Genomic DNA, 26,218 nt, shown 5'->3' on the forward strand with positions numbered 1-26,218 from the left:
ACAGATGTGTAGACTGTAGATATCTGAGCTCCAGGACCCACCCCAACAGATTCCGCTTGAATGGGTCTGGAGTGCAGCCCGACGATTTGCCTTTTCACCTAGCTCCTGGTGATGCTGATGCTGGTATTCCGCAAATCACGCTTTTAGTAGCTCAGTTTTAGACCAGAGCTTCTCAAACTTCCAAGCACATTTAAATCATCTAAGATCTTGTTAAAACAGAATGCGACTCAATAGGTTTTAGGTAGGGCTGAGGGTCTGCATTTCTAACAAGTCTCAGGTGAGGTCAAGTCATGGCTGGAGTTTGAATAGAGGGACCAGGGGTTATAGTGATCAGTTGTCACCTGGATCTAGAGTCCTTAGTGAATTTGCCTGCACGCAGACACCAGTCCTGCAGAGCAAAAGCCAGAAGAAATAGAGACTGCTTTTGTTGGAGAGAAGTCATTGTTAACAGGGAACCTCTTGCAGCCTTGTTATTTGCCCTTCGCTCCTTGAGAGTTTTGGTTTTACATTGGTCTTGAGTTAAAGGACAATTGTGAGTCAAAGGCTTTTGGAGGGAATATTACAGTTCTTTTTTCTGCCTGCTTTTAATAACAACCAAAGTTGTTCATTTTTCTCTGAGTTTATGATAGGTATGTATGGATGATTTTCATCCAAGTTCTGAAATAACATTTTTTTTTAACCAGTATTTACCTGATTCTTGTGCAAAGGTCAGTGGGAAGATATAATGCTCTTCTCAGACTCCATAGAAGCTCTTCAGATTAGTTCTTATTTCACATTATATTCATTAATATAATATTTCTTTGTAGAATATGGTGTAAAGGGATACAATTTTAAGAGCTCTATATCAGCCAGCATTTCTAAAGTGAACTAAAATGATTTTATTGCAAATTTAGAGGGAGGAGGCTTATATATTATCCCCACAGTTTTATTTCTGAAACAGAGGTAGAAGAAAATCATTAGACTGTAATGTGCTACAGTCTAATGTGTGTAATCACTAGTGTTTAATGTGCACTTTTAAGGTTGGAAAAGCTATTTAGCTTGTAGAAGAACTAAAATTATGTATCTTAGTTTTTTCTTACAAAAACAAGAGTTTACTGGCTATAATGGAGTTCCTGAAGAGAATTAGAGGCCAGTGCAATCTTTGAGCACTAAGATTAGGTCCTTGTTAGGCGTGTTCAGTTGGAGTAAATATCTAGATCATGAACCAAGGACTCCTAGAGATGAGGTCAACTCCTGGGGTATATGTATTTCTTGGGCAGAACTGCACGCTGGTGTCACCTGGGAGTTTTCTGATGCCCTGGCCACACGCAGGACAGTTAAATCAGAATCTTCTAAGCTGTGGCCTGGGCATCAGTGCTATTTAAATCTCCCTGATGATTCTAAAGTTCAATCAGGACTGAGAACCAGCAGTGGAGAGGCCTGGTCTTCTTTCACATCTGAACTCCACTCTCATCTCCTGGTTTGTAGCTCTAACTTAGGATTTTGCTCAGTCTGAGCCAAATTCATGAATGATTTGGTGTGTTTCTTTCCCTTAACTTCTATATTATCCTTCTCTGTTAATCAAACACATTTAGATTCTCCTAAATATGTTTACATTCTAAGAATAGGGCTATTCTTTAATTTGAAAGCATCATTTTTTCATAATTTCCAGCTAATTAGAATCCACGTTAGATTTTTGTTTATACTTAAAGGAATGCATGTAGACTTCTTTTGGGTTGAGACTATATCTTTTAATCTATCTCCTTTCCCAGGAGGATGCTGAATTAATGTATCTTTTCATTTAATTATCCTTGGTACACAGCATATAATTTAATGCCTGGCACATAGAGAGTACTCAGCAAATCTTTGTTGAATGTACATTTTCCCTTCTCCTTTAACTCTGGTGCTCAAATATTCAATTAGTTCCTGAATCTTGTTGACATAGGCTCTCAAACGTATTTAAATCTATTTCCTGGGTTGCATTAGCAACCATCATTGTCTTGGTGTAGCTCATTGTTATCTTTTCTGTTTTCCAGTTGCTCACTCTCCTCTTTCAGGTACATTTCTCCCGTGATGAACTAATGTAGCCTCTACCTCCGCATCCCAGCTTCCTCTGTGCAGCCAAAGTGATTTTTAAAATTAATTTTCTTTCATGTATTGTGTTGTATTTTATTATATTATTAATACATAATTTAGACCTTTTTTAAAATATAAAAATAAAATCTGTTATATTAGCCCAGAAAATATTTCTCCATTTACACAGTACATTTTATTATTTGCTTTTCATAGATTTTGCATTGTAAAGTCTATTTTTCTTTGTGACAGTAATGGATTAGCATTGTGAATTGGGTCTTTTTGTATAGTTTATGTCTTAAACAGTTATTATTGGTGTATAGGAAAACTTTTTATAGCTGAATTTTTTTAAGTTTCTCAATTATAGGCTATCATGTAATTTGCAAGCAAATAAAATTTTGTCCTTTACTTTCTAAAACTTATGCATCTTATTTGTTTTCTTATGTAATTTTAGAGACTATAACTTTAAGAATAATGTTAGTTAAGAGTGGTAATGAAAAGCATCCTTTGTTTTTGAATTTACAGACACGCCTCTAATATTTCATGGTTAAGAACAATTTTGGCTCTCTAAATTGAGATAGACTCTTCACAGTGTTAAAGAAACATTCTTTTGCTTTAGTTTTACCATGTTTGTGAAATTTTAAAACCAGGATTAATGTTAAATTTATTGTATATTATGTTGCATCTGTAAGTATGAATACGTAGCAGTTCTTTCATCAATTAATGTGGAAAATTAGATCAGTAAATATCTTGAGATCAAACCAAACTTGCATTCCTGAAAAAAAACCAGTAATTGGTTATGATATATTATTCTTCTAATATACTGTTGAATTCTGTTTAATTATATTTTATATGATATTTTTGCCCTTATATTTGTAAATAGATAGTCTATAGTTCTCTTGTCTATGCTCTCCTTGTTACATTTTGGTAAGCCTGCGGTCTCTTTCCACACATGTTCAACTATTTATGCCATATAAAATTTATTACATTTCTCTAGTGGGCAATGTCATTTCAGGGCTTAATGGCTTTCTATGTGCTATCCTCCCTGGTGTTTTGCTTTTCCTTTTTCCCTTTCACACTCATGCAAAACTCTGGCCATTGTTGGTCACTGGTCCCCTGCTCAATGAAGTTTCCTGAAATATGCCCTCCCCATTTCCAACTCAGTTGATCATTCCCTTTCCTGCTGTCTCTCAGTATTGTTTTTATATCTCCATTGTAATATTGATCATATGGTAATAAAATTAATTTTCTATTTGTTTCATTCTATTTTAAGTCTTTGAAAGTGGAGATTTTGATGTTTTATCTTTATATCACTAGTTCTCAGCTTCATGCTTATGAAATGATAGTTGAATGCATGAGTGACTAAAGGAAACTCATACATACCTTTACTTTACCTTACTGCAGGGCTTCCTAAGGATACTCTAAATTGCTCCCAGCATGACAGAGAGAAATAAGCACATTCTTTCTTAGTCATGTTTCTTTCAAATGGCCTGACTATGCTCCTATGCAAGGCCCCAAGGCTTGCATTGAATTATTTATTCAATATTCATTCCATATTGTTGTGTTGCTTAATGTGGCATTATGGAGGCAGAGCATTATATTTAGACAATAGAGGACAGGATTGTGAAGACATGGATCATTCTTCAATAAGATTTTCTTTTCCTCTGAAATGTATCCAATTAATGGGAGTGGGAGCATTTACCATTCTGCAGATGAACACCTGCAGTGTGCTAGTAACTGTGCTGGATGCTGGAGATTTGGCAGGAAATTAAACAAACACAGTCCTTCATGGCAGCACTCACGTTCTAGCTGGGGAGTGCCACCAAAAATAATCAACTAAACGGAATAATTTCTGACTTGAGAGAAGGTGATGAAATGGGAGAATGGGGTCATTTTAGATACTAGAGGTCAGGGAAGGAGTGTCTGAGCAGATAATATTGACCTGAAATTTGAAAAGGAGAGAGACACCCCTTCTGTAGTTAGCCTGGAAGATTGTTCCAGGTGATGAGCTTGGCATTTTTAAGGAAAAGCAGGAAGGCCAGCCTGGTTGAAGGTAGTGAGCTAGAGCTTCTAAATGGAGATGAAGGTGTAAAGCAGGAAGAGCTTAGCTCATCTAGGGGCTTGTGGAGCATGACTAGGGCTTGGTTAGATTGTACTTTAAATGTGATGAGATATTTTTGGAAACTTTTGATTAAAAGAGTTTTATGATCTGTTTAATACATTTGAAAGAACATTTGGCTGCTATGTAGGGATGAAGAGTCTGTTCCCCTACACATGATTATAAGAAATGGTTAGACAAAAATATTTAACTGGCTGCTGTGTCCCCAAGAGGGCATATGATGATGCTTGTGCTGTAGTTGGAAACATATAGGTGAGAAATTACAACTTTTCCTATTGAGTCTTAGTAAAATCTTTTTCAACCATTCTGCTTTTTCCTCTTTCCTCCTACTTTCTTCCCCAGTGCATGGCTTTCAACCATTATCTTTATATGGGCAATTTACTTCACTCACCTTTTAAATTTCTTGTACCACGTAATACTCCTGACCAACCTAATAGTATCATTAACTGCCCCAGTATTATGTAGACATCATGCCAGATTTTTATACACCTGGAAAGAGGTAAAAAGTAGTTTAGAGTTTCTCTCTCTCTTTTTTTTTTTTAAAGTTCAAATTTTATCCTATGAGTGACTAAACAGCATTATTAAGAGTCATTAGAAAACAGCAGACAGCCCAGAGGTACTTACAGTGATAACAAGGAAACAAAGCAATCTTTAAATTGATTTAGCAAAACGCTTAGTTACTATTTCATGGCAAGCAAAACAATAATAAATCTGAAAGGAGGAATCATCCTAAGACATTATGAAAAATAAAACCAGCATGAACTCATTGGTGCTATCAGCCCTTGTTTTTATGGCTTGTATATGAATTTTGGTAAGAGAGAGTGAGAGAACCTGTTGGTGGGCTTTTGGCTGAAGTTGGATGCATGTCAGTAGGGGTGCCCAAGTCTGTCAGTAGTCATGGTCTCTGTTTTGCAAAGAATCACATTTTATTTACTGTACAATAGGAACACTGTGGTTCAACCCTGCCTCCCCTCTCCAATGTAGATACAGTGGTGTGATGGAGCTGGCTTGTATTGTCCCCCTACCACCAATTGTTAGAATCTCTCCCCAGCTGTGTGTTTAGTGATCAGTGATGCCATGTTGGTACTGTAGCTTAGAAGCAGCCACACTGGGTATTTACACCACATAAGTCAGCATGCACTACCAATCAGGGGTCCCCTCTTCTCCTTGATCCCACCAAGAGCGAGTTGTTGAACATTTACCACCACACCACTGCCTAGATGTTCCATCAGAAACGCAGTGTGTTTAAATACAAACTCATCATCTCTCCCCCGCCTCACCCAGCTCCTTTCCACTACCAGATTCTTCTGCATCCCTTTAATTTCTTGGCAGACTTTAAATCCAAGCTTAAATCTCCAGATGCACCCCTGACTCTTCTTTTTTCCTTTTGCCCCAGTGTGAGACCCTTTCTCAGGCTGTATACATTCTCCTATCTCTATGCTTGATGCTGCCTCTCAATTTCTACTGATGTTCCTCCAGGTAAGTGGTGTCTTTCCCAGTGGTGTCTTTTCCTTCTTATAAAACCTTAGTTGGATCTTCTGAAATAGCTGCTTCATCCCTACGTAACTTCCTTTCTCCACCTCTTCCATTCCATCCAAAATATTCTTATTAGCTCACTTTTCTGATGCATATTTTGAATTCTATCACTTTTCTGCTCCAACTGTCAATGACTCCTTCTGATTACTTAAATAGTGTTCGTGCTTTATAGTTTGGCATACAAGGAAGTCCATTAAATAAGCAATACTTACCTTTCCCGTTGATTTCTCGTGATGTCTGTTCCCCTTCTTGATGTCTATGGGTCCCCAAATGGAACGTATGCCGATTCAAACAAATGTATGTCTGAAGTATATATTTTTCTAAAAAGCCTTTTTTTTCTCTTTGCCTGGGTAAAACTCATGTTTTTCTTTTAGATGTAACTCAAATGATGCCACCTCCTCAAAATCTTTCCTAACTTCTCACTTCCCATCCTCCATGCCAGAGTAATCTGTTTTCTTGAACTCCCTTGATAATGCTAGACTGCTTTTTGTAACACCCATTATTTCCCTCCTTTATTGCAACCTATTTTGGCACATTGTGTAGTTTGGAGTAAGTACCCCGCCTTACTCATCTTTGTTGCTTGCTCAGACAAATGGCGCAATGGCTTGCTCAGTAGAGATCTATTAAAAGAATTTAAAAAAAAGGAAAATAGGCCGGGCGCGGCGGCTCAAGCCTGTAATCCCAGCACTTTGGAAGGCCGAGACGGGCAGATCACGAGGTCAGGAGATCGAGACCATCCTGGCTAACACAGTGAAACCCCGTCTCTACTAAAAAATACAAAAAACTAGCCGGATGAGGTGGCGGGAGCCTGTAGTCCCAGCTACTCCGGAGGCTAAGGCAGGAGAATGGCGTGAACCCGGGAGGCGGAGTTTGCAGTGAGCCAAGATCCGGCCACTGCACTCCAGCCTGGGCGACAGAGCGAGACTCTGCCTCAAAAAATAAAAAATAATAAAAAAAGGAAAATAATGTTTACACTTAGGTAGAACACCCTTTAGCTGCTGGAAGTAAAATAAATAAAAGCAAAGGAAGTAAAAAATGACATGATGGGAATACTTCTGGAAGCCCCCCAAAAGTTTAACTTTTAAGTGGAACATTTTTATGTTATGTAATGTGTTTGAAGAGGATGTCACATGGAAGCTGAAATAGAATAGAATAATTCTACAATGTAACAGAAGGCAGGATCTGAATAAAGGGCTGGAAGTTATAGAACACATTTTCGTTTAATACATAAGAAAACTTCCTGAGAGACAGAAGCTGTAATTGTCTATCACAGAAATGAGATTCCTAAAAAGCTACTGAGTTCCTATCACAGACATGATGCAGATGTACGACCATCTGGCAGGAGTATTATAAAAGGAATTCCTGCAGGGGGTAGATATTCCCTAAGGTCTTTTAAGACTCTATGATTCTATAATTCTCTGACTTTTTGTGAGTCATCTGGCCTATTGGGTTTTTGAGCCCTCACAGTCCTAAACCACAGTGGGTTGCCATGATTGTTGCTATTAAGACTTTTATTGTGTAGTGGGAACATAAAAATATTTAGGAAGAAAACATCTATAAAGGTCACCCCTTCCCCCCAAAAAAATGGCTTCTCAATTTCAGGTCCCCTGCTTTGGGGAAAAATGTTCTTTAAAATCTAGAAAACCTGCCATATTAGGGCCGGGTGCAGTGGCTCACGCCTGTAATCCCAACACTTTGGGAGGCTGAAGCAGGTGGATCATGAGGTCAGCAGTTCGAAACCAACCTGGCCAATATGGTGAAATCCTGTCTCTACTAAAAATACAAAAAAATTAGCTGGGTGTGCTGGCACGTACCTGTAATCCCAGCTACTCCGGAGGCTGAGGCAGGAGAATCGCTTAGAACCCAGGAGGCAGAGGTTGCAGTGAGCCGAGATCGAGCCACTGATTCCGGAGGTTGCAGTGAGCTGAGATCGTGCCACTGACTCCAGCTTAGGCGACAGAGCAAGACTCTGTCTGAAAAAAAAAAAAAAGAAAAGAAAAAGAAAGAAAATCTGCCATATTATAATTTTCTCCAGCACTAAATTTCTGCCTGATTAAAATGCTGGCTTAGTTTTATTTCAGTTCCTTTGCCATGAGTCCCCAAGGGCATGGACTGAGCTGGGGAGTGAAACCTCATTCTCTAGTGGCTTTCATCTTGTGCCTTGTCTGGAGTCTTTCCTCTCCTGGAAACACTGTTGACAAACTGCATGCCGTTCTGCCCGCTTCTTTGCTAGATATTTGGATTGGGACCCTGGTCTTCCTCCCTCCAACTGCTGATCTAGAGGTCACCTCTCCCAGTGTTGTCATCTATGAATATAAGGACTTCTACATTTTTCTTTTTCTTTTTTTTTTCCTTTTCAGGAATTTGACTGCTAGCAATGATAAGTGAATAGGAGGATAATCTTTCCCCTGCGTTCTTGACCCCATCCTCTCCTGTTTTCTTCCTGATATTATGTCACCAGCTACCCAAACCCTGCATCTCTTTAGCTTCAGCATCTTATCTTGGACTTCCTTCCCCCCTTTGATGCAAAATGTGTTCAAGTCTTCTGGATTCTGTCTCGCTCTCTCTCTCTGTCTTCTGGGTTCCCTTCAAATTATCTCCTAATTTCTCTGCTCTGCTCTGATAACCTACTGAAAGAATGGCCTTTCCTCATTGCCTCCCATATTTTCTACCTGCAATACACTTCAGGATGATTGCTGGTCCCACCACTCCCGTAAAAGTATTCCTGCTAAGACCACCACTGACATCCTAACTGTCTACTCCAGTTTTCAGAACTTACTTCCCTCGGTCTGTTAGTAGTAGTTAAATCCATGGAATGCCTATTCCTCCTTCACTTTGAGGCCATTTAACCCTCTAAATCTCATTGTCATCTTAGTAGTCACTTTATCTGTACTTGACTATATAAACATCTGTAAGTAACGCATTCAGAAAACAGGTTTTGAGCATGTACTCTAGACCAGGCACAGCACTGGGGCTGGGGAGAATTGGTGAGCAACACCTGCCAGCCCTGGGGCATGGTGGAGTAGATGGAGTGAGGGATCGCTCCCATGGGGATGCAGTTGCAGGGTGTGATCAGGGCCATGCGAGAATGCCAGGAGAATGTTTAAGAGCAACCTTATCCAGTTTGGGGATCTCAGAAACCTTCCCTGAGAAAGCTGCTCAGCTGCATATTGAAGGAGGAGTGGATTTTAACTAGGAGAAGGGGGAGGAAGAACGCCCCAGGTAGAAGGAACAGCATGTGCTTTAGAAGGCGACCTGTCATAGGGGAGAGGGCAAGCGCTCAGCTTTGAATGCTGTCTTTGCCACTTATTAATAGTGTGATGGTCAAAAGAGAAAATCATGCGATGCCTTTGGGCCAGTGTTCTGGGGCCTTTTAGGCAATTATCTCTGCAGTTGCTTATAGGACACAGGCCTCACATTCCAACTTTCGGGGGCTCATCTGAGGGTGCTGTCATTCTAGCAGAGTGTGTGGGGAAGCTGGCATGGAGGGGCAGGCGTGTTGTGTTTATGATTTGGCTTTGGGGAATGTCTGGTCATGGAGTCCTTTTTCTGGGATTTGAGGATGGTGACCTGCCAGCCCCACTGATGGGTGGGGGTGGGCCTCTCGGGACGAGTAGCACCCTGTTTAGATCCAGTGGACTGAGCTATCCCTGGGCAGCCAAGGCTGCAAAGGGCATTGAGTGTGAAAAGACCCTTTCTTGTGCAGTGATGGGATGTGAATGCTGGTTTATTATGGAGCCAAAAGGCACAGCAGATGCTTGATGTAAGGCCCCCGGCATCTGAAAAAGTTCACCACTATACCGCATCCTCCAGGGGCAGCCGCCTCTGCTGCCCTTTGATTAATGCACGTAGTGGAGGATTTGTGCCTTTGCCTGTTTGTGGGACTTGGCAGCCATCCACTGCCTAATGCGAAAAAGGCTTACGGAAGGATCGGCCCCTTTGAAGCACGGGGCTGGTGGTGGCTGCTGCGTGTGGCTGGGGTGTGGCCTCCAGATGCTAGATGCCTTCACTTTCATAAATTTTCCTCACTGCCACTTGTGACTCCACACTCCCAATTACTGCCCTCTCAGGAGGTGGCCGTGGCTGACACAGGCAAACCCAGGCTGGTATTGTTCTGCTGCCGAGGGAAGACTAGAGACACTGCTAGGGCTGGCGTCCCGGGGGAATGGCACTCTCGATTGATAGGAAAGAAAGAACAAAGTTCAATTCCTGCACATCCTTCAAACTCTGAACTTCAGTGGGGGCGAAGATGGGGGGGCTGCAATTTCTGTTTTGCTTAGTCCTCTAACCATTTCCATTTCTGTGCATGGATGAATTTTGTTCTTCTCTTTAGGGATTCATTGGGGAAGGGGAGAATACAGATTTTCATTTACCTTCCATGAGAACCTAAGGGAGAGAGATTAGGCAAGGAAAGGAGGATATAGAAAGGGGTAATAATGTGCCCAAGATAATACAATTGAAGTTCAACCTTGGTGTGGTGATCCCTTACCTTGCTGCCTCTTCCAATAGATTATGCTGTGGGATACCTGTGTAGGCATGTTTTCTTCTCCTCTAGGGCCCAGACATGAGAAGCAACATTTAAGAAGGCATTTGCTCTCAAGTGCCAGTCCTGTACTTACTGAAGCCTGAGAGCCAGTGCCCCCTTAATATGTTGCCCTCAAGACTCCTTCTTGAGTGTTGCCTGGCCCAGTTCTGCCCTGCTCTCCCCACCACACCCCAAAGGACCCAGGATCGAAACCAGGTTCTTCTTTCTGTCTGCATTTCCCACAAACTGCCCAGTCAGTAGTTTGCACGCAGCTGACATTCCCTTGGTGTTTGTCGAGGGGACTAGAACAATTTCAAAGATAGTGTGTATCTATGTTGGGAGTAAAATTATGATGAGATGGGCTCACCAAAAAGAAGACAGTGAGTTTATTTGGGGTAAAGATCCCTCTCTCATTTTTGGGCAGAGGGCTTTTAAAATACATATACTACCTAGTTTTGGGGCTGGCTGAACCCTGGGCAAATTCATATCTTGACAGAGTCATTAATAATAGAATATTAGTAGTGTGGGGACCCCATCATTTTACAAACTAAGAGTAAGGCTTACCCCAAAACATGGCTGAATATTGGCAACACACTGATACCTTTGGCCCCTGATGGTATTACCACCTCAGACTTGGTAGATGTGAAATGTGTGTATTGAAATGTGTATCTTGCTCTCTGACATAGAGCTCCTAAAACTTTGTAGGCAAGAGCACTAGGGAAATCTTTTTTTTTTTTTTCTTAATTTGGTCTCTGACCCGAGTTCCTGATACAGAGCTCCTAAGACCTTTGCAATTAATTTCCTGAATGGTAGGAGTGACAGATGCAGAGCTCCTAAAGCCCTTGTAATTTACTTGGTGATAGCAGCATCTTTTGTTCTGATGAAACTACCTCTGGGGGGCTCCTGGACCAGCCTTAGGATGGAGAGGAGCTGCATTACTAGAGGAACCAACTGTGTAATTAGAGGGTTGGACTTTCAGCCTCTCCCCCCAGCCTCTGAAGAGGGGAAAGGGGTTGAAAGTTGAGTTGATCACCAATGACCAGTGATGTAATTAATCAGGCCTATGTAATGGCACCTCCACAAAACCCCAAAAGGTCAGGATTTGGGGGAGCTTCTGGATAGCTAAACACACAGGGGTTCTGGAAGGTGATATGCCTAGGGAGGGCGCGGAAGCTCTGCGTCCCTTCCCACACCCTCGCCCTTGCATCTCTTCCATCTGGCTGTGCATCCGTATCCTTGGTAACAGTCTTTATAATCAACTGGGTAACTTAAGTGTCTCCCTGAGTCCTGTGAGTCACTCCGGCAAATTAACCGGATCCAAGAAGGGGGTTGTGGAAACTTTGATTTATAAACACGTTGGTCAGAAGCACAGGCCACAACCTGGGACCACAATTGATATCTAAAGTAGGGAGCAGACCTTTGCCTGTGGGATCTGACGCTAACTCCAGTAGGCAGTGTCAGAACTGAGTTAAATTTCAGGACACCCAGTTGGTGTCCACTGGAGAGCTAGTGGTTAGTGGGGAAAAGTCCCTACACGTTTGGGTGACCAAAGCGTTCTGTGTTGAATGAGGGTGTGGAAGCAGGAAGAACAGTTTAGCTTTTCCTTTAGTGGTAAAGAATGTTTCTCTTCTGCTTAGGTGAAGGGTTCCGACTCTGTTGTACTTGAAGTTCTTTTTAGAGACAAAAAATATGTGAGGCTTGATGTACATAGGTAAAATGAGATTTCACGAAAAAGATAAAAAAGGTGGACGGAGCAGAGACTTCTTCCTGGTGGTGTCCCACCTCGCCCTGCCCTCTCCAGGAACCTGCCTCAGACGCACTCACCCTTCTTGGCAGGCATCAGGGGTAGGTGCTTAGGATTGCACAGGGGTTTAGTTCACCAGCCTTACCATTGTTTTACAGTAAGCATGACAGTGATGAATTGAGCACAAGTTTAAGAGAAAAGTGATTGATTTTCTGCCAAGCACCATTTTTATGTTCTTTTTTATCAGCCAGCCTCCAAAAAGGTGAGTTGTTTGATTTAGAAGCAAATGCTGAAGTAAGAATTACGGTTACTTCATGCTCTAACTCATGGCCACTAGAGGGGGGTCATAACCAAGCTTCCCTCTCCCTGTCCAGCTCCTGAGACCATCTTGCAAGATTTGCCGGGCTCTGCTAGAATGGCGCCCAAATTGAAATGAAGAGTTATTTCTAGAAGAGTGACAACTCAGCAAATATCTGTTAATCATGGTCAGTTTCTCCCTCTGTGAAGCCAGTGTTTCCTACTTGAGCAAAGATAGCTTAACTTCCCAACAGGAGTATTTCTAAAGTTACTGGTATATAGTCTCTGGCTTTGGGCTCCTTAAAAGCTGTGGTTCCTGGGTATAGAGAAAATAGCAAAATGGTGCGCATCCCTTCCCCGTTATTAGATGGGCGAGAATTTAACTGTGGATTATACTCTTCACATGTGGTCTGATATATGGCCTTATCAAGGGAGAAAATATTTTAGATTCCAGACATGTTTGGTCACTGCTAAAAGCGTACCTCTACTAAAAGCAAGTATGTGGAGCTGCTTCTAAAGCTGGCATCCATGGAAAATCCTAAGAATTGCTACTGTCTTAAAGGAGGTCTCTGTGTCCACAGATGCCTACATTATTTCACAAAAACAATTCATAGCTTCAGAAGAGGGTCAGAGGTGAATGATCATTTCTGGAGCTCCTGTGTGCTGCTGTGTGCGTAATGCCATTCACCTCCTGGGGAAAGTTAGGAGGATTTAAAAATAAATATTTTTAGTAATTGGAGAGCATCTAAATTAGGTAAAAAGTGTTGGAATGTATAACTAGGCAATGTATATAAGGTAGGGACAGTGGGCAGGCAATCAAGTAAGAGATTCACTGTGAATCATGAACAAAAACGGTTTGGTAGGTTTTTCTCCTGTTAATTTGGTTGTTGGATTTTTGTTCTTGACAAGCCAGGAAGCAAGCAGTTGACAGGGAGGGAGGAACGCAGAAGGCAGGAAGATGAAAATACAAGGCTGAGCAGGGGAGCGCAGGAAGGTAACTGAAGAGTCCTTATGAGCAGGGACACGTTGACTGATTCTGTGTGGCTCTCGATGTCAAACCTGAGAGTTAACTGGAGATTATGAGGATTTGGATCCCTAGAAGAAAGAAATGTTATAACCAGCAGATCTGCGGAGCTACCCTGCAAGGAAACCAGCCCCCTGTCCTGCGAGGTCTCAGGAAGAGGCTGTGTGATTCTCTGTCAGGGACTTTTTTTTGCTTTCTATTGTTTCTGATATTGGGAGGTTGACCACGTGACTGTCAAATCTAAGATCTGGTGATTTGGAAATTCTGTGCCTCTACTGAGGCACCTCCCTTAGCCTGGAATTTCCCTTTTCTCATCCATAATAGTTGTTATGTCATTTGGAGTTTGAGTTTTAGTATCTGCACAATCCTGTTTTCTTGGAAGAGCCCATCTCTGTTAGCCTCTGTACCTTGTTTAGTGCCTGGAACAAACAGAGCTCCATGAATGCCATCTTTTCACTGAGGAGTGGGCTAACAATTTAACTTGAGTGTAGGGGGATGAGGGGAGAATTTGGGAAAGCTGAATTTGGGAAAGCTGAAAGAGAATTTGGGATAACTTTTGTATCTACAACCAGAGAAACAGGCTGGACTCCCGTTCCAGGTATCCTCCTGCCTTGTCTCCCCAGATCAAGGTTACGAAATCCACAAGCTAATGAAAATGCCTGGACTTGCTGTTCTGTCCTGGCAACCCCAGGCAGCCATAGAACCTGGAATATTCTCAGCAATATTTAAGCCAATGTGGACAGTCACCACAGGGATGCCAAACTGGGGCTGGCCCAGGAACGCTGTGGACAGAGCAGCAGGCACTCCCTGCTGGCTGGCTTAGCAGGCTAGCCCTGCCCTTTCATTGACAGCTCAATAAAACAGCCTCACAGTTCCCAGGATTGAACCTTCTGGCCGTGTTTTTCGTGCGACAGTGGTGTTTTTTGTACCCCTTCGATGGAAGGATAAGAATGAGTGTGTGAACATGCCTGTATAGGGCTGAGGAAAAGAGCATGATATTGGATGACATTGTTTTCATAGGCATAATGTGACATGAATGTGCCTTCATACCTTGGCTACTACCTTTAGTTATTTCCATGCAACTCAGATTAGAGAAATTAGGGCAGGATTTCAAGGATTAAAATGTGAGTTTTTTAATAGACTTGTGGTAGCTAACCGCACTTCTGCTCACTCAGCTGGGACTCTGTCTTCCTTACCTTCTCCCTCCCCTCTTTTCCATTGATTCTCAGGCACCAATCAGCCTAAGATGCCTTCACTCACTTCTATCGCCTTCCTAGATATGTGGAACAAGGAAAGCCATATGATCAAGTGATGGTTTTCTTGTTATCTTCCTTGCACTGTTGAGTTCTGCCTCGATCCTGCCATTGCTCCCAGGATAGTTGACCTTCAGATTGACAAACATAGTCCAGCTGAAGACCCTTTGTGGTGGCAGAGAAGACAGCCAGAATGCTGGATGTCTGGCTCCGAGATGGAGCTGGCCCCTGCCACTCCTGGCTTGCCCTTCTGTTCTCCAAGAACCAGTGTGGAGGGTTCCCAATGGGTAATACATCTGCCGTTCAAAACTGTGCCTGGGAAGCAGAGACACTTGCCTCTGTCTGACAGGCATGGCCCTTATGCCAGAGAAATCAGAGGGGAAACCACTTGGATATGCTGTTGCTAGGAAGCATAGATGTGTTTGATGTTTTGATTTTAGCAGTATTGGAAGTTTGCCTTTTTAATAACATGAAAATCTATAGGTTTTTCTTATATCAAATATGTGCTTTATTGAAAATGTGTGGTTAAAGCAGAATTCTCTCATCAAATCCTTTTTTCCACCAGTCATTAAATTAAAAAAAAAAAATTCCCCTGGAGACGGGAGAGGAGTGCAAGAAGTTCAAAATGAAAATGACAGCAGAAAGGTTCTTGCGGAAGCAGCTTAGTTCAGAGGTTGTTATGGCCAACAGCCCCTGTGGCCTTGGCCGTATTAAGCAGTGGCCACAGAGTGGGAGTAAGGATGGAATTCATGCCCTTCAGATATCAGTGTCCAGCTGTTCAATCCTGTGGAAGCTGGGAAAAGGTCATGAGGTTACTCTCATTCACTCTTTGAACGATTCACTGAATATTTACTGAGCTGTGTGTTCACGGCGCTGTGCTGGGGGGCTAGATAAGCCAGACACAGTCCTTGTCCCCCAACAAGGAAAAAGGTGATATTTCAAAGGATCGGTGCAATAAGAAAGGTATGAAGGACATGGGACCCTATAGGGAGTGGCTAACTTTTTGGGGACCACTTGGCAAACACCACTGAGGAATTTGAATTAAGACTTAAAGGATAGACATTAGATTTTTCCGGTGGAAAAGACATGGAAGTACCTTCAAGGCAGGAATAGCCAGGTAGATGGAAGGCCATGGGTTGATGGGACATTCTATGACTTGGTAAAAGAAGGAGTAGGGAAGAAAGAAATGGAGTTAGAAAAGTAGGCTAGGCTGCTAGGAACCTTGAATGTGATGCCAAGAAGTTTGACATTTTTTTGTAGGTGCCCAATCAGAGGTGAGCTTGATTCTAATCTCAGTATACCTGTAAATCCCTCTAGCAGGACAGAAACGGATTCCCTGGTGCTAATGGAGCTGCACTCTTGGCAGCAGCATCTAATAGCACTTGCTTCAGTGATGGAAATGTTCTCAATCCACTCTGTCCAGTATGGGGGCCACTGGCACCTGCTGGCATTGAACATTTGAAATGTGGCTAATGGGAATGACGAACTGACCTTGTAATTTTATTTAATGGAAATTAACTTAAATTCCAATTTAAATAGCCACATGTGTCTAATGGTTTCTGGTGTGGAGTTTCCAGGAGGCAGTAGCTGTAGTTTGATGCGGGAAAATAGTTCTGAAGGCTTCTCTGCAGATGAATTGTGATTAATTGAATTTCAAGGAGGGAACTGACCACAGGTCAGTTCTGATCCCACTACTGTGCTGAGTGCTATGAGGAACAGGGTTACAACATGCCTTCAAGGAGTCATTGAAACACAACACACAAACATCAAACATTGAGAGAAGGGAGGTAGTGGATGTGTAACAAAGTGCTGCCCATCCTGGTGCCAGCTCCCTGGGCCCCTGCATCAGCCCTGGGCCTCCTCTTGCCCTATTGTGGCACCGAGCAGCTGTGTTAACCACACAGAACAAGAGTCCTGCCTGCACCTCTTGGCTGCCAGGCAAGATGCCAGGAGTGGGGTAGATGAATCAGGAAACCATTTCTAGATACATTAATTTGAAGCTCCTGTGACAGACAGTATGCTTTAAGGGGAATGCATAGGCCTGATTCCTTTGTTATTTTGCCAATTCCATTACAATAGAAACCCGGTCAGGCAGGCACTGTTCACCTGCAGAACTTTCCTGGAAAAGCTCAGAGTAATGCAACCTGTGTTTTCCCACTGGAGCAGTGGCAGCTGTGTTTCCTGACCAATTCACCATCAAACAGAACATAAATGTGACAGAACAATATCATGAGAGCAGAGATACCAAAGCCATAAATCTCAGTCACTCCCAGAAGTGATAAAATTCTGCTATTTATTCTATAAAATGAATATAAATGTAGACCATGGGTACATACTGATTAAGGAAAGGACAACAATCTTCCATAAACACAGAAAACTCAACCTCACTGTGTCATAAATTAGATTTTCCTCACACTGAATTATGAAGTGTGATAAACACGAATTGAATAGTTGAATAACAATAGTTTTGTCCCTCCCGAAAATTTGAAGTGCGTTTGAAGATGCTTTTATTTTTTCCCTTAATAAATTCCTGTGTAACCAGGAGAAGCATGCAAAATTATTCCATTATCCATTCCACCACAACATCAATAGACCAATGAAATGCAGGTGTGAAGACAACACAAAGCGAATCCAGCCGAAGTCTGTATCGAAAGGCTGCCACAGCCCAGATTGGGAAGATTTTAGCTGGAGGAATGTTGAATAACTAAGACCTACAAAGAGACACCCTCCTTTTCTCCCATTCTTTATTTTCCCACTATCATTCTGAAATTCTGATTTAAATACTAATATCTTTCATGATATTCTTTTGTGTAGTTTTAAAAGTAAACTGTGATGTTTACCTTTTTAGAAAAGTGATATGTATTCATGGCGCCTGCCTGACTCTTTGGGTTTCTATTGTAACGGACCTGGCAAAATAACAAAGGAATCAGGCCTAGGTAGAAAATACAGGTAAGAAAATTAAGGAGAACCACAATCCACCACCCTGAGCTGTCCTTTGGATTTGGTCATATCTGTTTTCAGTCATTCTTATTTTCGTTGTGTGATTACATGATGTTGAAACACAATTTTGTTATCCTTCTCTCTCTTTTTTTTTTTTAAAGTTAATCCTTCCCAAACATTTCCTCATATTTAAAAAATATATTTCCAAAACATCATTGTAATGGCTGTAGGGTATTTCATCACAGAAGTCACCTGAATTTATTTAGCTGGGCCCTTATTATGGACAATTTAGGTTATTTCCCTTTTCTTTTTCAATTTAAATAACATTGTGATGAAAATGCCTAGGTTTGAAGCCTATATTCACGGGCATTACTATTTCCTTAGAACTAAAATTTTCATCAGAGAGTAAGAACCTTTGTCTGGGCTGTGTATAAATATTATTCAATTTCTTTCTAGAAAGATCTAACGTAGTTACTGTGAATATGGGTTCTGAGATCAGAAAAAAACAAGGTGTCATCCTAGGTTTGCAGCTCTGGATCTATGAGCAACCCTGTGACATTGAATAAGTTACTTAACTTCTTCAAGCTTCAGCTTCCCTGTCTATTAAATGGAGCAGTGAAAATCTTTGCCTCTTATCCCATTGCCAAGTGGAGTGGAGGAGACAGTCACTGAAAAACACTCCATGTAAGAGCTGGCAGTTTCACACCACTGCCAGTGGGGCAGGGGGATGGCTGCTTCTCCATTCTCTCACCAACTGTATTCATTGTTTTATGTAAAAATCATCAACTTCATAAGTGAAAAACAACATTTTTGAATTTTAGCTTCCGAGACAAAACACATATTTCAAGCCTTTAAAAATACATAAAACATTTTCAAGTAAAGGTCTGGCTTGGACAAACATTTTTGTCTCATATATTGTTCCCCATGAGTGGTTGATCATATAAAAAGCTCAGATCTTCCTTAGTTTTACAGTGAAGGCACATCATTGATTATGTCTGTGGAGACAGAAGGGCTTGTCTGTGGGTGAGGTGGAGTATATGTACACAGTGGTTATTAAATGTGTGCTTAAAACATTTTCTCTCAACAGTCTCAATGAATTGGATTTAGCTGTCTATAATTTATCTTCAATTGTGTAAATAGCTTCATAAGACAAGTAGAAATCAAGAGAAAAAAAGGAAAATATTCACTAACAATCCCCTTACCCAAACAAATTACATTTTATTTGTTTATTGTCCATGGAATTTTACAGAATTACAGTAGACATTTGTTCAAATCTGAGGACACATTTCCTCACACTGAGACCAGCCTTTTCCCATATATGTGCCATCATTTTACCAGGCCCATGAGATGCCGTTCCATCCAGGTCTTGGCAGTGAGAGCCGTGTATACAGAAAGAGACCTACCCCCATGGGCCAGGAGAGAGGGTGAGGAACAAATTCTTCTGGGAAAGTGAAGTAGGAATGGGATTAGAGGTTAGAACCTGGGGCAGCCAAAAATGTTGCTGTGAAGTCTGAGCATAAATACGATGGGTGTGGGTTATTCTGAAATGAAAATTGAAACAACAAAGGGAAACGGCATTGAGGGGAATTCATACGCCGATATTTAGACGCCATTTTAGGGCCAACCTTTATTTGGCTTCTTTTTGGAATTCCAGAGGCTCTCCCCCGTGTAGAGACAGTACTGTGTGTTTAATGCCTGAATGCATTTGCCCAAGATTTCTATAATAAAAGTGGGGAGAAGTATTAAGAAATACAACCTTGGCCGGGCGCGGTGGCTCAAGCCTGTAATCCCAGCACTTTGGGAGGCCGAGACGGGCGGATCACGAGGTCAGGAGATCGAGACTATCCTGGCTAACACTGTGAAACTCCGTCTCTACTAAAAGAAAAAAAAAAAATACAAAAAACTAGCCGGGCGAGGTGGCGGGCGCCTGTAGTCCCAGCTACTTGGGAGGCTGAGGCAGGAGAATGGCATAAACCCGGGAGGCGGAGCCTGCAGTGAGCTGAGATCCGGCCACTGCACTCCAGGCCGGGCGACAGAGCAACACTCCGTCTCAAAAAAAAAAAAAAAAAAAAAAAAAATACAACCTTGAGCCAGATGCAGTGGGTCACGCTTGTAATCCCAGCACTTTGGGAGGCTGAGGCGGGTGGATCATCTGAGGTCAGGAATTCAAGACCAGCCTGGCCAACATGGTGAGACTCTGTCTATACTAAAAATACAAAAAATTAGCTGGGCATGGTGGTGGGCACCTGTAATACCAGCTACTTGGGAGGCTGATGATTATTGCTTGAATCTAAGAGGTGGAGGTTGTAGTGAGCTGTAGTGAGCCAAGATTGCACCATTGCACTCCAGCCCGCAACAAGAGCGAAACTCCATCTCAAAAAAAAAAAAAAAAAAAGCAACAACCATGACTACTACAAAGAAAAAAGATCACTTTTTCTGTCCTGGTTATCGTGTCTTAAGTATCGCTCATCAAATAATCTCTCAGTCCTTGACATGGAAGGAGGCTGTTTAGGTTTTACATCTGTTCCTCTTTTGTCCCTGTTTGTTCCTATTTCCCAAAACTATGCCCTTGAGTGTTGGGCTGCAATAACTTTGTGCGTTCACCGTGGGCCTGTTGCTCCTTGAATCTGTTTTTTGCTGTTTAATTCCTGTTTAGAGCAGATAGTGTGTCGACCTCCACCCAGAGCTGGCTGAGTGCTCTCGACAATCGGTTGTGCACAGGTCCCACAATACAGGAAAATGACATTATTAACATCCAGTGGCAGTGTCATGATCACTTTTCAAGATTATAAGTGCAGCTTGTACTCTTGAATATTATTTTTTCTATGTTCAGCCTTGAAGAGCTTCTGTGAGGAAGGGAGTTTGCTGAACAAGGTTATGAAAAATATAAGGATAGTTTAATTTTATTAATCTTGGAGGCCTCTTGCATAAATGTTAACTCGAAACTGTGAGGCAGTAAATTTGCTGAAAGAAGAAGATGACAGTTGTTGTGTGGTATAATAAAAAGGACACCACTTTCAAAGCTGGGAGATATAATTTAATTTGCTCTTTTCCACTTAAAAGTGCTGACTTTGGGCCCATGTATTTATTTGTAAAATGACCCCTTCATTTATGGAACAAGCAACTGTATTATGTCTTGTTTACCATCCAGTGACAGGCTGCGTGTGAAAGCATTTTGTAAACTGTAATATTATATACCAATGTAAGGCCATTATTATATCTTTGTGGTCAGGATGTTTAAAAATTTGTTAGTTTGAATTTCCACTCAATTTATGTTCTCATCCATCATTTCCATATTTCAGCTATAGAGACCTTGGTTTAATCCTGTTCATCTTGCAGTCTAATAAGAGGCCTGAAATATTTGCTTTGTTTAGAATTTGTCACTTTACATTCTAAAGACTGAAGATTCAGTGGTCCTTAAAAGACTAAGATTCTAAGATATTACAGAAATGAATTCTAATTGTCTGTCTTCAGAAAGCCATGGGATTTTGTATTTTTATCAAGTTGGTTACCATTTTTGGAAACATTGCAGTAAAATTTATTAGTTTTATATCAGTGCTCGTCACAAGATGGCAATGGTATTCCAGTAGGGTAGCCATTAGGCGCATGGAGCTATTTACATCTAAGTTAATTAAAATTAAAGCAAATTAGAAACTTGGTTCCTCCATTGTGGCAGCCACATTCCAGGTGCTCAGTAGCCAAATATAGAGTGGCTTTGCACAGTGGTGATAATAGAATATGTCTATCCTTACAGCAAGTTCTTTTGGATAATCTTGCTCTAGAAGAAAGGAAATCTAATATCACATTGTTCAGAGGTATCCAGCACTTAAGTTCCATGCAGAATTTTGCCAATTTAGGTTTCCAATCTAAAATAGACATTTTAATGGGCCAATCAGGTTTCCCCATCTACGACCCTTTCTGAAGTTATATTTAGGGTGTTTATGTTTAATATTTTTAAATGTTTGTATCTCTCTATTGGGTCCTATAGGTCCTGTGTGACAGACATGTGTGAATGTCCAGTCCATAAAAACTGTTACTGCGAGTCATTTTTGGCATATACCCGGGCCTGCCAGAGAGAGGGTATCAAAGTCCACTGGGAGCCTCAGCAGAACTGTGCAGGTAAGAAAGTCCTGGTGGATCTACCCATCAGAAGTTTACTGCACTGCCCAAGATGGCAATGGACGTGACTTGTGGATGCTGACATGAATAGCCACATGCCCCTTTGTCAGAGGAAAATCCCTTCAGTAGGCCAACTGGATTGCTACTTGATAAAATAAAGGGACTTCCCACTGGGCAAGGTAGACAGCACTTAAGATAAATGCTTTGTGATAAGCATATTTAAGCAATTTAAAGATTTCCACTGTTGCAAAATCCTCTTGACCTCAAACTATCAGCTGGATATACTTAGCTCATGGACGGTCATTGCTATGGCTTAGGTTATATGTGAAGCAAAGGAGATTCAGGACAATTACAGTCATTTAAGGTCTTCAGGATAAACAAGATACTTTTTTTTTTTTTAGAGATTGTTATACAAAGCCTAGTAGAATTTTTTTCCCCTCTGAGAGATTTCTATAATAGTTGTTGCCTCAGGCCAGTTAATTAGCTTATTTGATATTTGTAAAATGGACTTCTTTATTCATCCAAGAAATATTTGTTACAAAGTGGCAAGGTACTGGGCACTGTGCTGACACTGGGTACTTTCATGGGTATAAGAGATGAAGCCCCAGCCATTGACACACTGGCAGCCTAGTGGGAGAAACAAACAAAAACATAACTCTACAATAAAATTAAAACTTGCAAATTACAGTAAGTATGAGGAAGGAAACGAACAGGACGGAGTGATAGGAAACCACTGGAGAGGGCTGAGATGGGATGAAGAGAGAGGCTTCTCTACAGATGATATTTTAGCCTCGCCCTGAAGGAGTGAAGGGAGTGAGGGCAAGTATTCTATGCAGAGGAAACATGTTTGATGGCATAAGGTAGGAGAAAAATTATTAGCATGCACTCAAAGTGGAGAGGAGCCAGTGTGGTTTGAGCCTGGGGTGGGCTAGGGGAAGAGGGGCGCAAGAGGAAGGTGGAGTAGGAGCAGGAGCTGAATCACGCAGGACTTGGCAGGGCTTTGAAAGGAGTCTAGCTTTTATTCCAAGAGAAATGGAAGCCTCTGATAGCTTTTAAGCAAGCCTCTTTCTGCTTTCCAAAGATGACCCTGGATACTAGATAGAGAATAGATTGGAAGGGGACAAGATTGAAACCAGGATACTAGGCAGGAGACTATTGTGATAGTCGTGGTGAAAAACTGATGGTGGCTTGGATTAAGATGGTGGCAGTGCATGTGGAGAGGAAGGGAAAGAGTCTAGATTTTAGAAATTTGCAATTTTAGAATAATACCTGCTATCTAGTTACAAACATTAGTGATATATGTGTGAAGCATCTCAAACAGTGTCCAACTCATAGAAGATGCTCAGTCAAGGGTAGCTGCTGTTGTTATTTTGATTTGAAGGAGAAATGAACTGAATAGTTGTCACCTAGTTCAAGGATTGGCAAATTTTTGTCTTTGAAGGGCCAGATTTACCTGAAATAAAGAGACTGGGATTTTCAGCCTACTTCCCTAGTCTTAATAGCCTTAGCTCACATCTCAGAAAAGAAGGCCACTCATGCCATTGCTGACTCCAGAATGTCTACGTTGGTTGAAGATAAGAGTGGTCACCTGGTTAAAAGAAGCATCAAGAAGAATTGCCTTGAAGCTGTGATTGCAGTGTGCAGACATCGCGTTCACTTAGACCCATGCGTTATAACCTGTCTGGACATTGGAATCACCCTGGGAGCTTAAAAAATAAACCAGGAACCTAAGCCTGTGCCCTATGCCCTGATGCCTTTCAACTGGCCTCGTGTACCTTTGAAAACTCCCCAGGTGATTCTGACCTGCAGCCTGTGTTGAAACCCCTGAGTTAACCCCTGTGTTTACTTGGGTAGCTGTGGGGAGGTAGGATGATGGATTTTTGGAAGTTGTTGAAGCTTCCTCAGCTGCCCCTTGGTGCGGTCGCTAGTTTGTGTTTTTTGAAAAGCACCAGAGCCCTTTCACCTTCCTGTGACCTCCATTTTGGTTGTGCCCCCTCCTCTGCAAACCCAAGTCCAGTCTTTATATCAGAGTTAATCTTCCACAACAAGTGTGCTGCTCTATCAATGCTGCCCTTCTCAGATAAGTATTGATTCGATAAAAATAATTCACTTGGCCGGGCCCAGTGGCTCAAGCCTGTAATCCCAGCACTTTGGGAGGCCGAGATGGGCGGATCACAAGGTCAGGAGATCGAGACCATCTTGGCTGACACGGTGAAACCCCGTCTCTACTAAAAAAATACAAAAAACTAGCCCGGCGAGGTGGCGGGCACCTGTAGTCCCAGCTACTCGGGAGGCTGAGGCAGGAGAATGGCGTAAACCCGGGAGGCGGAGCTTGCAGTGAGCTGAGATCCGGCCACTGCACTCCAGCCCTGGAGACAGAGCGAGACTCCGTCTCAAATAATAATAATAATAATAATTCACTTAAGGTGTGACTGAAGCTGCTAAAAGGTGAGGCAAATGGCTGCCCTCTAACCTAATGCATCAGTACTGGGTAGAATATGTGAGGGTGAGGTTTTTGAAGAACTGGGTCCTTCCAGCCATCTTGAATACTCCTAGCTCCTTTTGAATCCCCTTTCCCTTGAATCTACCAGAAAATGAATAAAATAAATGGAGTCAAGCTTGATCCAGCCATCCATCCTGGTATAATGCAGGGCTCAGCAGAATTCTATCAATCTGATTAGCTGTGGTAGTGCTGTTGTTGGGATCATATTAGATATAGGATATATGATCCTTCTCTCCCTGGCCCAGAGCTATACTTAGCACCATTTCAGTGCACACATTGCATTTGAGGACTACACGTTTCATGTCAGGATCTTCATTTCAGGGACTGAGTCTCTGGAGCTAAAATTACTTTTCTAATGGAGAAGGAATATGGCTCCTGAAAGATTCCGTTTACCTCTTCTTAGTGGCACCATCTGGGTGAAGTATAACTCCATCAAATGAAGTTCAGTGGGAGGGGAACATTTTAGACACACACATTCTCTCTCTCTCACATACACACACACACACACACGCACACACACACATTATGAACTTCCACAGACTGACAGTTGGTACATGAAGAAATAAATTTACACAGATCTGTAGCATCTCTCAGTAGATTCAGTTCAGATTCATGTAGAATAATGAAGACTATAAGAGTCCTCTTCACTCGTTTTTAGCTCCCAGGTCCTTTGACTCATGACAGCACTTAAGGCCACGTAAGACAAAAAAGAGAAATCTTCCAGAGTAAAAAGTTTGGAAGTTGAACATAGAAGAAGTCAGCCAGGCGAGAAACTCTGAATGAGCCAGTGACATTTTAAAGTCCAGCCTGGATTTTAACACTGTCATGACTACAGACACAATATGTGCCCACTACCTGTGGCACGAGGGACTAATGGAACTCTAATTTAGCATGGGAATTGCTAAATAAAATCGAATATGTTAAGGGCTATAGTGAAAGTATATAAAAGTTTAATAATAATCATTTATATTGCTATTCACCCATTTTAAGCACTTCCTTTCCCCCAAGGACTATATTAGTAGTTTATGTTATATTTTATCTTGATAATACCCGTAATACTTTATTTATATGGTAACATTATATTACTCACATTTTACTCATAGGGTCATTGAGACTTAAAATAGTTAAGTAATTAGCTGAAAGTCTCAGAGCTGGGAAGCAAGGAAGCTGGGAGTTGAACCCTGGTTAACTTGCATCATTGCCCCGTCCTTAATCATTATGAGAACACAGAGACCTATGAGCATTGTGGAAAAAAAAATGCATATTTATGTGCTTGTATTAGTGTCAACTAATTCATCCAAATATGTATCTAAATCTTAGTCACCTTAGTGATTTTCCAATTTCTATTTCTTTGTTCCCTATCACTGGTGTTTGTTACTTGGTACCCTCTGACTCTAAATTTGTTGTGATCTTATCTGCTGTATCTTACATTGTCATCCTCAGCAGAATGTCTGCCACCTGCCTATAACTGATATTAATTGTCACTGCACGCTCAGTAATACATTTTATACATGGAAAAGGTGCTAGAAATGTAGGTGTTTATGTCTTTCTGTAGCATAAATGATAGTCTGCTGGGCTATGTGAACAGTTTTCTCCCTCTTTGTCTGGCTCTACAAACCCTAGATAGTTCTAGCTCCTTCTGTGCAGCAACTCTGCCCTAATTATATACACTGAGTTATTTCTTGACTGACTGGATGCCTCCTGTAAAAGTTCAAGAGATAAAGTCGGATACTGTGACCTTCAGCACCCCATAGGGGGATGTGAAGATGGTTGAGTTCTGGAAGTCACAGAGCCATGCTGACTGAATGTATTGATAAAGCCGGCACATAATGTTTTTATGTTTCACCTATAGCTGTTTGAATGCTGCTTTGAGAATAAATGCACTCTAACCCTAACCACTTTGGCAGATCCCCATTTTTGTTTTTGTTGTTGTTTGTTTGTTTTTGTTGTTGTTTTTTGTTTTGAGACGGAGTTTCACTCTTTTTGCCCAGGCTGGAATGCAATGGCGTGATCTCGGCTCACCACAACCTCTGCTTCCCAGGTTAAAGTGATTCTCCTGCCTCAGCCTCCCTGGTAACTGGGATTACAGGCATGTGCCACCACGCC

At 41.7% G+C, this 26,218-nt stretch overlaps 1 protein-coding gene across 1 annotated transcript in view; it reads left to right on the plus strand.

Moving 5' to 3' along the window:
* BMPER (BMP binding endothelial regulator) overlaps nucleotides 1-26,218 on the plus strand; it is a 256,801-nt gene that overhangs the window by 224,188 nt on the left and 6,395 nt on the right. Inside the window, exon 15 of the mRNA XM_011950135.1 lies at nucleotides 21,479-21,609. Within this exon, the coding sequence (XP_011805525.1) occupies nucleotides 21,479-21,609 (131 nt within the window). The remainder of the gene's footprint in view (nucleotides 1-21,478; nucleotides 21,610-26,218) is intronic.

This window comes from Colobus angolensis, unplaced genomic scaffold, assembly GCF_000951035.1.
Source record: "Colobus angolensis palliatus isolate OR3802 unplaced genomic scaffold, Cang.pa_1.0 Scaffold302, whole genome shotgun sequence".
NCBI lineage: Eukaryota > Metazoa > Chordata > Mammalia > Primates > Cercopithecidae > Colobus > Colobus angolensis.